The sequence below is a fragment of the Malaclemys terrapin genome, chromosome 1 (genome assembly GCF_027887155.1).
Source record: "Malaclemys terrapin pileata isolate rMalTer1 chromosome 1, rMalTer1.hap1, whole genome shotgun sequence".
Lineage (NCBI taxonomy): Eukaryota > Metazoa > Chordata > Testudines > Emydidae > Malaclemys > Malaclemys terrapin.
The window spans coordinates 317,599,228-317,613,038 of record NC_071505.1 but is presented as its reverse complement, the minus strand read 5'-3'; the positions used below and the strand labels follow the sequence as shown (position 1 = coordinate 317,613,038).

At 44.3% G+C, this 13,811-nt stretch overlaps 1 protein-coding gene across 1 annotated transcript in view; it reads left to right on the top strand.

Moving 5' to 3' along the window:
* Window positions 1–10,481, top strand: part of AASDHPPT (aminoadipate-semialdehyde dehydrogenase-phosphopantetheinyl transferase) — a 60,473-nt gene extending 49,992 nt beyond the window's left edge. The window contains exons 5-6 of the mRNA XM_054015556.1: window positions 658–735; window positions 7,244–10,481. Of these exons, the coding sequence (XP_053871531.1) occupies window positions 658–735; window positions 7,244–7,402 (237 nt within the window). The 3' untranslated portion in view covers window positions 7,403–10,481. The remainder of the gene's footprint in view (window positions 1–657; window positions 736–7,243) is intronic.
* The last annotated feature ends 3,330 nt before the right edge of the window (window positions 10,482–13,811 follow it).

Sequence of the window (13,811 nt, the reverse complement as noted above, 5' to 3'; positions counted from 1 at the left end):
GCTCATTGTAGAGGAAGAACTGGAGAAGCAGTTGGTCCAGTCCGCCATTTATCTCCTCACTCAGAGGCACAAGGAGAATGAGGTCACACGTGTGGACCAATGGACACTGCTTTCAAAATCCTCTGTCTGCAGGCACATGGTGCACATGTATACACACGGTGGGATACAGGTAGGGACCACACATCTCAAAGAACCTCCAGTTACAAAGGTAAGTGACTTCCTCTTTTCTTGCCATATCTTTTTGTGAATGGACATAAGACTGTAATTCTTTGCACCTTATAAATGTGATTTTAGTGAGGTCTCCTATATCTATCCTCAGGAAGGTCAAATCTCTTTTCTTCCGCTCCCTCCTAGTTTTACAGATTGGGGTAACTGTGGCACATTGAAGATAAGTGGTGTGCCCAGAGTTGCATAGAATATTTTCAGCAGAGCTGGGAGCAGAGTCCTGATTTTTTTTCACTATTGAATCATGTATTTTTGACCAAATCTGCTGAAGGCTTCTTCTCACTTGTGAATGTTGATGATTTTAAATGAATGATGGTCCCATCTTTAAATTACTCCTTGTTTTGCCCTGAATTCCAGTATATATATCCCTGTATTCTATTTCAGACATACACTAATGAAAATTAATATACTATCTTATTTTTATTTTTTTAGGAAACCCGGTTGGATGATCTCCATCATGTTGCAGTAGCTCTGGGGAAACCAGAAGTATTTGTACAGAAGGATTCCAACGTAAGATGTTATGAGTTTTGGTCTCTAAAATAACTTTCCTTTATTTAATTTCATATGGCATTACACAATTTGAATAGAATACTAAGTATTTTGGTCATAAATGTCATTTTCCCCTATCCTATAGCATAAGCTTTATAATAAGCGTAATGGCTATCAGGAATCACGGAGAACAGCTAGTCAGAGTCCCTCCAAAGGAGTTAATCTGCCAATTTCACTTCATTTGGTTCATTCCTCCTGGAAACAGAATTCAGCTCATGTGGCATCTCTGGTCTGACTCACTTTTCCCACCTTCAGTGGATGTCCTAGAAGTGCAACTCTTTTGAGCCTTGTACTTTAAAAATTCAGCCATAAAAGGGCAGACAACTCTTCTCAATCCACAGCTTGTGGTGTTTGTGGGTCTGGTCTCAAATCTCTGTCATCACAGTGATAAAGTGCAGGGGTTGTATGGTCTTTTATGGTGCTCAATCCACCTCTTTGTTTCTATTTAGACCAACAAAATTAAAGGACTTGTATCTAGGAACAAAGATTGTAGGTCACAGTTATAAGATGGGGGCTTGTATCCATGAATGTAGTTACCCTGAAAGGGAGTTAAGGGTCATGATAGGTAATCAGCTGAGTGTGAGCTGTCAATGCAGTGCTGTAGCTAAGAAGGCGAATGTGATGCTTGGATATATAAGCAGAGGAATGTCTAGTAAGAATAGGGAGAGGTGGTGTTTCTTCTGAGTATAGCACTAGTAAGGGCATTACTGGAATGCTATGTCCAGCTCTGATGTCCACATTTCAAAAAGGATGTCACAAACTTGGAAAGGGTTCAGAAAAGTGCTACAAGAATGATTTCAGGTCTAGAAAAATATGGTTTATGGTGAACGACTAAGGAAGCTCTCTCTGTTTCTCCAAGAGAAGGCTGAAGTGACTTGCTCAGTCTACAAGTTTTTACATGGGAAAGAGACTTATGATAGACAGACGTCTCCTTAATCTAGCAGAAAAAGGCATAACAAGATTTAGTGGTTGAAAGGTGAAGCTAGACAAATTCAGACTGGAAATAGGTGCAATTTTTTTTAATAGGGTCGATAATTAACCATTGGAACAACTTACTTCAGACTACTTACCGAAGGATGTGGTGGATTCTCCACCTGGAGTCTTTCAATCAAGACTGAATATCTTTCTCAAAGAGATGTTATAGCTCATGCAGAAGTTAAAGGCTGTTGCAGAAATTATTGGATGAGGTTCTTTGGTCTGTGTAATGCAGGTGATCACAATAGATGATCATAATGGTCCTTCAGGTATGGATCACATGGCATGTAGGCAAGTGTGTCATGCATATGATATTGGATTCTTTTCAAAAACAGTGTCGGTCGGGGCCACATATGACCCCCTGTGCCTCTTCATCCTCCCATGCAAGGGCATAAAAGGTGGAGCATCCAGAACCCTCTCTTCTTAATGTCCATGACATAAAGATGGAATCTAGTGAGTGTTCAACCCACTACTTATACAGAGCTTCAAACTCACCCTTTTCTTGACTGATTTGGTGAAAAGAATCTATAGTCCCCTTCTTATTCCCTTATTACATTAATTTGGACATTCTATTTAAAAAAAAAAGTCCTCTCCGACCCCTGCACGCACCCCTTTTGTTAAGCAGGGTGAGGTGCTTCATGCTAATATGGCAGACCCTAAGCCACTACGGTTCAAACCCTGCTTGTCCTGTGATGTTCTCATCGCCTCTGCTGATGGACATAACCATTACCTTTTCTGCCCAGGGGTACACCCACCCACTAAGCAGCCAGGCCCACCCATATCTGAGCAGGGGTGTAGTGCGGCCCGGAGCGTCACTTGGGCACCTGAAATCCAGGACAGAGCTATGCGCCCATCCTTCAGAAAGCTACACGCTGGCAGTTCTGCCTTGCTGTTTTCTGAGCTGCCCCATGTGTGTGCCCAGCTTGGCAGGTGAAGCCCTTTGTCTGGGGGTACCAGAGCTAGGAATAGGGAGTGGCATCAGGGGAGAAGCTGAACTAGCACAGTCTGTCATTGCCCGTTCACCTGAAAGTCAGGGCCCACCCAAATTTCCACTCCTAGCCACACTACTGCTTCTGCCTGGGGGAGAACCACATCTCAGACAGGTGTGAAGCGTGTCAGTCATTTTCTTCCAGGATGCGCAAGCCCAGGGATGTGCAGCTCAAGTTGCATCTTCTTGAGCAATCCATGTGTGTCAGTTCAGATCCTGAGGAAATGACAGCTGCCAAAGTGGAACCAAATAGTTTGGATCAGAAAGTGCTCCCTGGAATAGGCATCAGAGCCTGGGATCAGGCAGTGAAGAGGACACTGGCATCCTCAGCACTGTCAATCTTGGTGCGCTGGCAGCCTCACATCACAACTGGTGCCTACACTCTGATCATGGACAAGTGATGCCAAGAAATATTCCCACCTGGAGTATAAGCGCAGCTCTGAACAACAAAAGGACCATTGCACAAGGAGCACATCAAATATCACTCCTCCAAGGACAAAGCCTCCAAATCCTCCACCAAGGCAGAAATGGCATGGGGGGAGGAGCTCTGGTACTGCTCTTGGTATCCATGACCAAAACAATGACAGGTCCAAGACCCATAGATCCAGTGCTCCTAAGTGGTGATCAGAATTAGATATGATGCAGAGGCCATATCACCACATGGCCCTGTCATTCAAAGAGGGTGACTCATTGTCACCCTTGCCAGTTTACTCCTTCTCCCCATCTACAAGCAGGGTTGCCTCTCCCTTACCTTTGGAGAGCAACCCCAGTTACTTGAGGCAGAACCCCCTTGCCAAATGCTCTGCTTCAGGTAAGACAGGAATAGCACTGAGCCGGCTAGCCAGCTGGCACTGGGCCAGTACACCCATGACATGCTCTCTGGGCCTTGCTGGGGACCATTGTTGCATATGTCTCAGAGCACATCTCCCCATTTGTGCATCCAGAAAGAGAAGAAGATTTCACTCTATGACATCATTGGCCAGATCTCCAATACCAGTCTGATGTCCGCTATCAGGAGATGGAGATAGTGGAAGGCCAGCACCAACCCCTTGTGATGGATTCCGCCCCCCAGGATGCCACCTGGTACTGGGGTACCACTGAGCCACCTGACCCACCGGCCTGGGCTCCTCTCACACTGTACTGCTATGACAAGCTGCAAAGCTCTTCAGCCTGCACTTTCACCAGCATTCACACAGGTAGGGACACACCCAACTGCAGTTACACGCAGGCTCTCTAACCACCAGCTTCCCAGCCTGGGACCCCGGAGCAGATCCATCCTGCCCATGTCAAATCTAGTCAGTATAGATCCGGTCCACCTCTCCCGCAATGTGAGGAGAGATTTTCCCCAAGCACTCCAGTCAAAGCTCACTGGTTTAGGTTAAACCAAAAACAAGTTTATTAACTACAAAAGATAGATTTTAAGTTATAAGTGATAGCAAATAGATCAAAGCAGATTACCTAGCAAATAAACAAAAAACACAAACTAAGCTTAATATACTAAATAGATTGGATATGAATTAGCAGATTCTCACCCTAACTGATGGTACAGGCACACTTGTAAATTCTTAAGGCACAAGGTACACTAGCTTTGCAGCTTGGAATACCCAGGTGTTTCATACACAGGCTAGAAATGTCTTTAACCTGAGTCCAGCACTTCCCCCAGTTCAATCTTTCTTCCTCAGTTGTTTCCAGGAGTCATCTTGTGGTGTGAGTGAAGAACCCCAGATGACATCACTTCCGGCCTTGTATAGCTTTTGCTTATGGTGGGAACCCTTTGTTTCAAAACTTGATTCCCAGATCAGTTTGTGGAAAAATACTGACATCCCAAGATGGAGTCCAGAATTACCCAGGTGTAACTACATTTGAAGTACAGATGCATAGTATTTTTAACTTCACATACAAAAATGAAATGTGTGTACAAATAGGATAATCGTGTTCAGCAAATCATAACTTTTCCAGTGACATCTCACATGACCCGTCTTGCATAAAATGCATCATAATTATGCTATAACCATAACATAATATTACTATGAAGAATATGGAGTGCAGTGTCACACCCCTTTCTCCATCACAGGAGTCATCTTCATCATGACACAGTGACACCAGCCCTTACCCCAGTGGTCAAGAACTTCAAATGCTTCCAGGAGTTCCTCTCCCAAATAGCAGACACCCTGGACATCAAAACAAGAGTCATACCAAAGAAGACCCATATGCTGTTTGACATTCTCAATGTAACTACTCAAGTCAGAATTGCCTTTTCCATCTATGAGGGTGTACTAGACCAGCTAAGGTACCCTGGCCACTTTTCCTGCCACCTCTAAGTGCATGGAGAAAAGAGATCAGGTGTCCTCAAAGGGCTTTCAGGATATTTATGCCCACCCAAACACAAGGTTCCAAGTCGTTTCTGCAATCCAAGAGAAATCCTGGTTTTCAAAAGATACTCCTAAAAACAAAAACCCCAAGAAATTCGACCTGTTTACGTTTAAAGTGTACTCCTCAGCTCATTTCAGCTCCAAGTGGTGAACTACCAGGCCTTGTTCATGAACTATGACTTTCTCCCCTGAGAGTGCGTCACTCCCTTCCTATCAAACACCCTGCAGGAGCACAGGGAGTAGCTAAAAAGAATAATAAAAGAAGGCCAAATTGTTGTGAGGATGGTACTACAGCTGGCCATGGATGCATATGACATGGCTATGAGGTCAGGGCCATAGCCATCACAATGAGATGGACATCTTGGCTGTTAGCTTCCAGGGTACCCCAAGAAGTGCAAGCTACCACCGAGAACCTGTCCTTTGAGAGGATTGAACTCTTTGATTAAAGAACCATCAAGTCACTTCACTCCTTAAAAGACTCAAAGGCTGTGTTAAGGTCCTTTGGGATTTGCACCCTGGTTCCTTACTGGAAACTTTGAGTGTCAGCCCCGGCAGGGACCTCATACTCTCATGGCCACAAGCTGAGTACCTGCCTCAGAAAAGATCTAGGTATTCCAGGAGATGCCCATTGACCTCCTCCATCATACACCTGACACAGTCACAAAGCCAACAGGCTTGACAGGAGTGTTGAGAGTCACACTGGAGTTGATCCTTGTCTGCCTTGTCCCTTTCCATGGGGCTTGATCGACCATTAGACAAATTGGTGTAAGACATAATTGCCCTCGGCTACCCTATTCATTTCCACACATTTCCCTACTTATCCCCCTTCCCCATCCCTCTTCCAACATCATTCTCATAAGTTCCTGTTGCAAACAGAAGTGCCCTCATTGCTTCATCAATGAGCCATAGGAGAGGCTTCTGCTCTCCATAGTTCTTTATCCCAAAGAAGAACGGGTGTCTTCATCCTTTCCTAGACCTGAGGAGACTCAGCTAATATGCTGCCTCAGATTCAGGATGGTAATGCCTTCATCATTTTATCTCTGCAGGCTGAGAATTGGTTCATGGCTCTCGACTTGCAAAAGGCATACTTCCACATAGTCATCCATCTAGCCCACAGATAGTACCTAAGATGAGGCCCAATCATTAGCAAAACAAGGTACTGCAATTCAGCCTGTCCACTATGCTGACAGTCATTACAAAATGCCTAGTTGTGGTTGCAGCACACTTGGGAAGGCAGGGCAGTCATATCTACCCTTACCTGGATGACTGACTGATCAGAGATCAGTCCCAGCAAGAGACAGCAAGGATCCCACTGTCCTCCTAGTGAAATACAAAAATAAAAATAATATTTTATCCTATTGCAAATGATAGACTTCATAAGAGCTACAGTAGACTCCAGATCATACAGAGTGTACCTGCATGAGAACCACTTCCTGTTGTTGCAATCACTGCTACCTGAGATAAGATCCAATCTGTCTACAATAATAGGGATGTTCCTTGTGGCATTCAGTCGTATGTTGGCGCATGTATGTGCCCCTGGAGCTCTGGGACAGGTCTATTTACTCCCCAGCAAGACACCAAATGGATAGGAATGTTGTGGTGCCAACTCATGCTCCACAGTGATGGTCTCCGCATCACCACCATGTGTGATTTTTTTTTTTTTTTTTCCCCCATGGGAGCATGAGCAGATGTAGGGTGCACACATTGCCATGACAGATACTGCTGTTTAGAAGAATCTGATCTCTAATGTATGAGGGATATACACACCAACAGTGGGATCCACACTAATGACAACATTTCAGAGAACCACAGTTACTGTAGGATAAATAGCCCTTCTTTATAGTCCTTAATATCTATGAATCTCAGATTCCCTGGCACTTTTTTCCTTTTCCATTTTATTCTTTTATTTTATTCACTAAAATGTAAGTCTCTAGGACTATATTATCTGCATCCCCACTACTGTGCATCTTAACGTATTTAAGGTTAATTTTTTTATCACATCAGTATCAATCTGAACATTTTAAAATTATTCTTTTTAGTATTTACAACAGTTTAAACTGATTGGGGCGGAGGGGAGGGAGAGGAGTGAAATTTGTCCATGCTTCCATCTAACTCTAAAATGTATTTTCCTTAGGTTTTTTCTAAAGACCTGACCCAGCCACAATTCCAGATATTGACTTTTGATGATTTAGTTGCCGCCGGTGTTCCTATGGCACCTGAAGACCCTGCATACTGGGATAACTTTTGTTCCAAGCAGGAGTGCCCAGCACGCCAGAGTACTCATTCAAGATAAAACTGTGTTTCCAAGAAAAGAAGCTGAAATCTTTCACAGACCACACATTGTTCCTTTGCAAAGCTTAATTTGAGTGTGTGTATACATTTCCCCTTTTAGACCAATATTCGTTTCCCAGCCTCACAAAGCTGCCACCTTTTACTCTCTTTACCCTATGCTGAGATCATTTCAGGCTAAAGAAACTGAAATAAATGATCTAAACTGATCCTGCACCTTTTTTTCATTGTGTAATTTGCATCTACCTCTGTGATTCTCTTATCTCCATGATTACCCCCTGCCAATAGCAGTGAACAGAGCTGCATTAATGCTGCTCTTGATGAGCAACATGTGTTTAATATTTAAAGAAAATGTGTTTTCATGCTTAATTTCTGCTGATGTTTAAGTGATATTATTGCCTCTCTCTCATGAAATCATAATTTTATTCCAAAGTGGCTAGGCAAAGCCAAAGTAAAACAGTTGGTTAATGATGATGGCACTATTTCTTCATAGCAAAAGTTCTATGTGAAATTATCAAACTTATTTGTCATCCCTGTAAGTGACATTAATGGATCTACAGCTGTGTAAAACCAGTTTGAGAGTGTTCTGAGTCCTGGGCTTTTGGTGACGTATATCCTCACACAGTCAGCCTCCTCCTCACAATTGTCTGTACTGATTCTCTCCACTAACAGTATACAGGTTTTCTGCCTCTCCTTTAGATATGAGTCCTCTGAAGTGGATACGTGCCCTGCAGTAGTTCTGCATTTCTGGACCCATATTTGCATTTCTGTTCTCTTTATTTCTGGAGACCACTATTTTTTAAATATATAAGCACTGTCTGCCCTTTTCCAAGGAGGGCTGCAGAGCTGGAGCTGGGGAATGCAGAGTATTGCATTGTCATATAGACTTCAGAGAGACTTGGGAGAGAGCAACAGGTGCTGAAAGACAATTTTAGACTATTTGTCTTGTCCTTTTCAAAGAATACTTTTTCCCATTGTGTATCCTCCTTTTTAATCTAGGACCTGTGGATACTTGAGGTCATTTGAAAGGTGGAGGGAATGGATACTGACCAGAATCATTACCTCAGAATAAAAGGCTCAATTCTCTTCCCATTGAAGTCAAACAAAATTCATGTTGACTTCAGTGAGAGTAGGATTGTGGCCAAATTGGCTGTTGCCCTGCATTCTGATTGGGTGAAAGCCTGCTTGTATTATAACCATTAAACTTGCACCTCTGATGTTAAATAGAATTTGAGGCAGGAAGGAAATGGGTTTTATGGTCTTACAGAAGCCCCCATGCTGCTGATGCAGATAATCACTTTCTCACACTCAAATAATATCTGTTAAAATTATCCTTTTGCCTGCTTTTACAAGGGAAATTTCTTAATGGAGAAAACCAGCATTAAGTCCATTGTACCCTGCTGATTGTAAAATTTTATTTTATTTGCTAAAATAATAGCCGTCATAAGAATTTGCTTTTCTCCAGACTACAATAGATGTTTAAAAATAATCTTGTTTATTAGTTTTTGGTCTTAATTGTCCCTGCTGCTGGTGTTTCAGACCAAACTGAGAATCCAGTGCTTTTTAGCAGACCGCACTGCAAACACTAAGCCCCATTGGCAAGTGCATAATACATTTTATCATCTGCAGTGAAGTAATTTGCAGTGTTGTATGTGATCACATTTAGGCATGGGAGTTAACAATCCTGATAAATATGGCAAATAACACCTCTTTTGGCTGGCTAATGACTAATAAGGCTATATCTGTAACAAGAAAATTTAGAAACTTAAGGGTTGGTTCTCCCGCAAACTCTCCCAACCCCCAAAAACGCATTGATCCTGAAAGACCAGGCAGAATCACTAGGAAGACTGCAAATCTGCACAATACACAGATTTCCTTTACATTTGGATTTCTGTTGCTTTGGGTAAAAAAAAAAAACAAGATTAATCTAACTTTTTTGCAAATTTTAACAAGCAATAATGGTAAGAGATAATGTTGGCTTGTGGAAACTAAAATGAGTCATGTGTATCTACAATTTCAGATCTTGGCAGTATTGATAGAATTATTTTACATTCATATGCACAGAAAAGGAGTAATCATAAGGGTATAAGAGTTTCACATGTCTATCTTCTGATATCCTGGGAATGTGAACAGTTATTCTCATAAACATAAGAATTGTTTTCTGAGCATATACTACTGCTGTAAATAATTATTTAGAAAATAAACTGAATCTCCTCTTTAAGCAGTTATGCATGTGGAGCACACATTAAAATCAACATTACGGTTATGTATAGAAGAGTTAGTGTAATTGAATATCCAAGGTGAAATCATTAATATTACTGTAAATGATCTATCTATTTAATGCTTTAGGGACAGAATTTTAACTTTGTTCTTTACAGAAATAGCATGGTACAAATTGTGATAAATGTGTTTAACTTTGGGCATATGTCTGTGGTTTTTTGTGTCTTATGTAAAGATTATAGTTTAGTGACAGAAATACTTTTAAGACACTTTGCATCTTTGTGAAAAGAGAGTTATGTTGCTATTTGACATGAGTATGTCTGTAGGAAGTAGCTCATATGACTCAATCAGGCTGACAATATCATGTGCAAGGTTTATCTTGTTACTATATTACAGAAGTACATGGGCTGAATGAACACGTTAGCTAAAGCTAACATTGGTGTTCAGTTTTTCAAAAAGAAAAAAGGTGTAAAGCACTGGTATGTTCACAGTTAATCACATTAACAAATCAACATAAAAAAGATGTTGCTAGAAAGACCTGGATATGAAAACAAATATAAGCTAGAAATGAGGCTAAAGATATGCACATGAGCATCATCTCTCTTGGAAAAAACTTCCTGTTGGATGACACTTCCCAGCTTTAGTGACCATGCACAACTCTGTTTACTTTGATGGTGTTTGTTCACGTTGTTTTTTAGTTTGTAACATCCTTAAGGCAGTAATCATGTTTTTGGCATATGTCATGCACATTCTATACAAAATTTTAATATCCAAATATTGTATATATTCTACATTATTTACTCTTACATTAATGAGACATTCTAAGGTTTCTTTTTATTGAAATAAAAACTTCTAAAATTGAATTATTGTTCTAGCATTCTGTATCTGTTCTGTTGTTTTTTAAATAATAAAGGTTGTTTGTTCACAGCCAAACACCTAAGTAGGGTTTGACTTGTGTTATTAGATAGGAGGTCTCCAAGGCTTGAACACCAAGAACCTGAGGCAAGTAACATTAGTGAGTCAATAGATATAATGCTTTGCTCTTAATCAGTATTGAATCTATGCTAGAGCACAGGATAGTATGATGCTGGAGGTGGCATCTTGCAGATGAGACATAAAGCTAGGATTCTGACCACTTGTGGTCATTAAAGCGTCCATATCTCTTTTTGTAAGAGTAAGCATGTTATTCCCTTTCTTCTGGCCAAATACCAGTAGGATAATTATATTCTGTCTACCTAACTTTCCTCTGCAACTTTGATTGGGTAAGGTTCAGTATTCTTCACTTCCTGCTTAAACTGTGGCAGATGTGTGCTGTTGAACAGCTACTATTTTCCACTTTAGAGGTAACTGCATTTTAGTGTTGGGAGAAGTAAGCCCCCATAGGGCCCTTGTTTAATTTGCAACACGGCTTAATTTGTTAATGGTGTAAGGAGCTTTAAGTTCTTCTTTGGTGTGTACACTCTCTCGCTCTCTCTCTTCAACTCTTGGGCCATATGGTAGCTTGCACCTTTGTAACCACTCCTATATGTCTACACCTCCACTGCTTCCAAGTGTAAGCGGGGGAATGGTCCCGCTATTGTGGGGAAATTTTCTGACTTCTGCACTACCCCGGTGAGGTGGGCTAGCGAAAGGATCTGAGTCCCTGCTCCCACTTCCTTTACCCAGAGGCCTCCCTGCCCTTGAGGGCTCCCCTTCCACTCTCCTGTCTGGCTGAGTCCTCGTAACCCCAACAAGGCTGGGCCCAGGATTCCTGGGGGGCTCGACCCCCAACCCTGCTGTGGTTACCTAGGACAGGGGCTAGGGTGTCCCCACTCCGGGGTACTCTCTTTGCACTGGGCACCTTCCTGACCCACTGATTATTCCATACAATTTAAAGCAAATACAAGTTTTTTAATTAACAATTAATCTAAAGAAAGGAACAAGGAAAAATGGGAAAGGTTAAAGGAAAACACATCACCCTGCTCTGTGGCAGGGAACATCACAAACAATGTCTCTGGAATGTCAGGGCAGGTCACAGTCTGCTTCTTGTAGGTCCCAGGCCTCCTTCTCAGGCCCTGGCCGTGCTGCAGAGACGCTGCGGGTTGGACACTTGCAATGGTGGTGGCCACACACCTCCGGGCTTTGAGTGGTGGGACCCTTTTTCCCAGCGTCAGCCCCCCGTAGGGTTAAGGTCCCCCTCCCGGTCTGGCCTGCAAGGGCCCTTGTCTGGGGGTGTCTTTCTGTGCTGGGCCCTTTGCCCAGGTCCCCCCTTGGCTGGCCCCACTTGCTTACCACACCTGGCTCTGTGGCTGCAGCTTTGCTCCCAGCACAGGATTTGCTCTCCCTGGGCTGCGTTTCTGGCTCTGTGGCTGCAGCTCTGCTCCCAGCACAGGATCTGCTCTCCCCGGGCTGCATCTCTGGCTCTGTGGCTGCAGCTCTGCTCCCAGCACAGGATTTGCTCTCCCTGGGCTGCGTCTCTGGCTCTGTGGCTGCAGCTTTGCTCCCAGCACAGGATTTGCTCTCCCTGGGCTGCGTCTCTGGCTCTGTGGCTGCAGCTCTGCTCCCAGCACAGGATTTGCTCTCCCTGGGCTGCGTCTCTGGCTCTGGATCTGGCACGGTTCTGCTCTCCAGCTCAGCTTGGGCCCCTACTCTCTCCTTAGCTCGGCCCCACTCAGTCTGACTCAGGCCATTCCAGCTCACACAGAGGACGGGACCCCCCCGGCCTCCTGACTCTCTGATTAGCCTGCCCGCCCTGTCAATCAGGCTGATCTGGAGCATTGGCCTCTCCCCATTGTTCCTGGGGACTGTCAGTCTCAGGCTCCTGATTTGCCATCGACCCCTCCCCTTTTAGTGCTGGGAGCTAGCCAACCAAAACACCCCCACTGAATGTTAGTAAGGGGGCAACAGTCCCCTTACACAAGGTTGATACAGAACAAACTACTGTCCAAGCAGGGACACCTGGGACAGGCAGGCAACTTGCCCCTTTCGTGTAAAGAATTCCCTAAACTGGTGCAAAGAGCAACTCAACACTTGTGTGGGTATCCCTTTCTCTCGCCCAACCACATCAGTGACTAAGAACCGACATATCCTTATTAGGATGGGGAGCCCACCTTGACACCCTCACGGTTCAGGGTGGGTGAACAACCCACAAAGCCAGTCTCCACATCAGCCTATTGGAGCTCAGGGCAGTCAGGAACACTTGCCTTCATTTCCTGCCCCCCATCAGGGACAAGCCAGTCAGGGTCACGATGGACAATATGTCCTGCATATGCTACATCAACAAGCAGGAAGGAGCAAGATCCTGCTCCTTGTATGCCGAAGCCAAAATGGTGGGTGCTGAGCGCACCCACTGGCAGCCCTCCCGATCAGCTCTTCCCTCTCCCCCCTGTGCCTCCCCCTCTCCTCCCAGCGCCTCCCGCCCACCACAATCAGCTGTTCTGTGGCATGCAGCAGGTGCTGGGGGGTAAGGAGTGAGGGTGAGGTGTGCTTGGGGGCGTGGGCAGAATGGGGCAGGAAGAGGCAGAGCAGGGGTTGTGCCTTGGGGGAAGGGGTGGAGTGTGGGAGGGGTCTGGGGCAGAGCCAGGGGTCAAGCCCCCCCCCCCCCCCCCCCCGGCACATTAGAAAGTCAGCGCCTCTGGCCAAAGCCATAAAACTCTGGAACTGGTGTATAGCCGACCATATCCAGATTTCAGCAGTCTGAACACCTGGGCATCCAGAACACCCTATCCAATGCCCTTAGCAGACATTTCTCCCACAATTATGAATGGGAGTTGGACACGCTCTCAGGTTCCCCACAGCATATTCAAGAGATGGGGACTGCCAGAGATCGAACTTTTCGCCACCTCGGAGAACAGGAAGTGCCCTCTGTTCTGTTCAAGGGGAGAATGGGGGTCTGGGTCACCACTCCCTGGGGGACACTCCTTCTACCATGGAAGAAGAGTCTGTTCTATGCCTGTCTCCCAATGCTCCTAATTCTAAGAGTGCCAAACAAAATAAGGCAGTACAAGGCCAGAGTTATTCTCATAGTACCTACCTAACCAAGACGAGCTTGGTACACTTGCTTGCTTCAATTCTGTATCCAACCATTGATCAAGCTCCCCACTATTCTTTATTTCCTGTCTTAGGATGTGGGTTGCGCTCTTTACCCCAACCTAGTGGTTCTATGCCTCAGCTTGGTTTTGTGATGGTTCTTTGGAATAGAGGCTTCCTGCTTT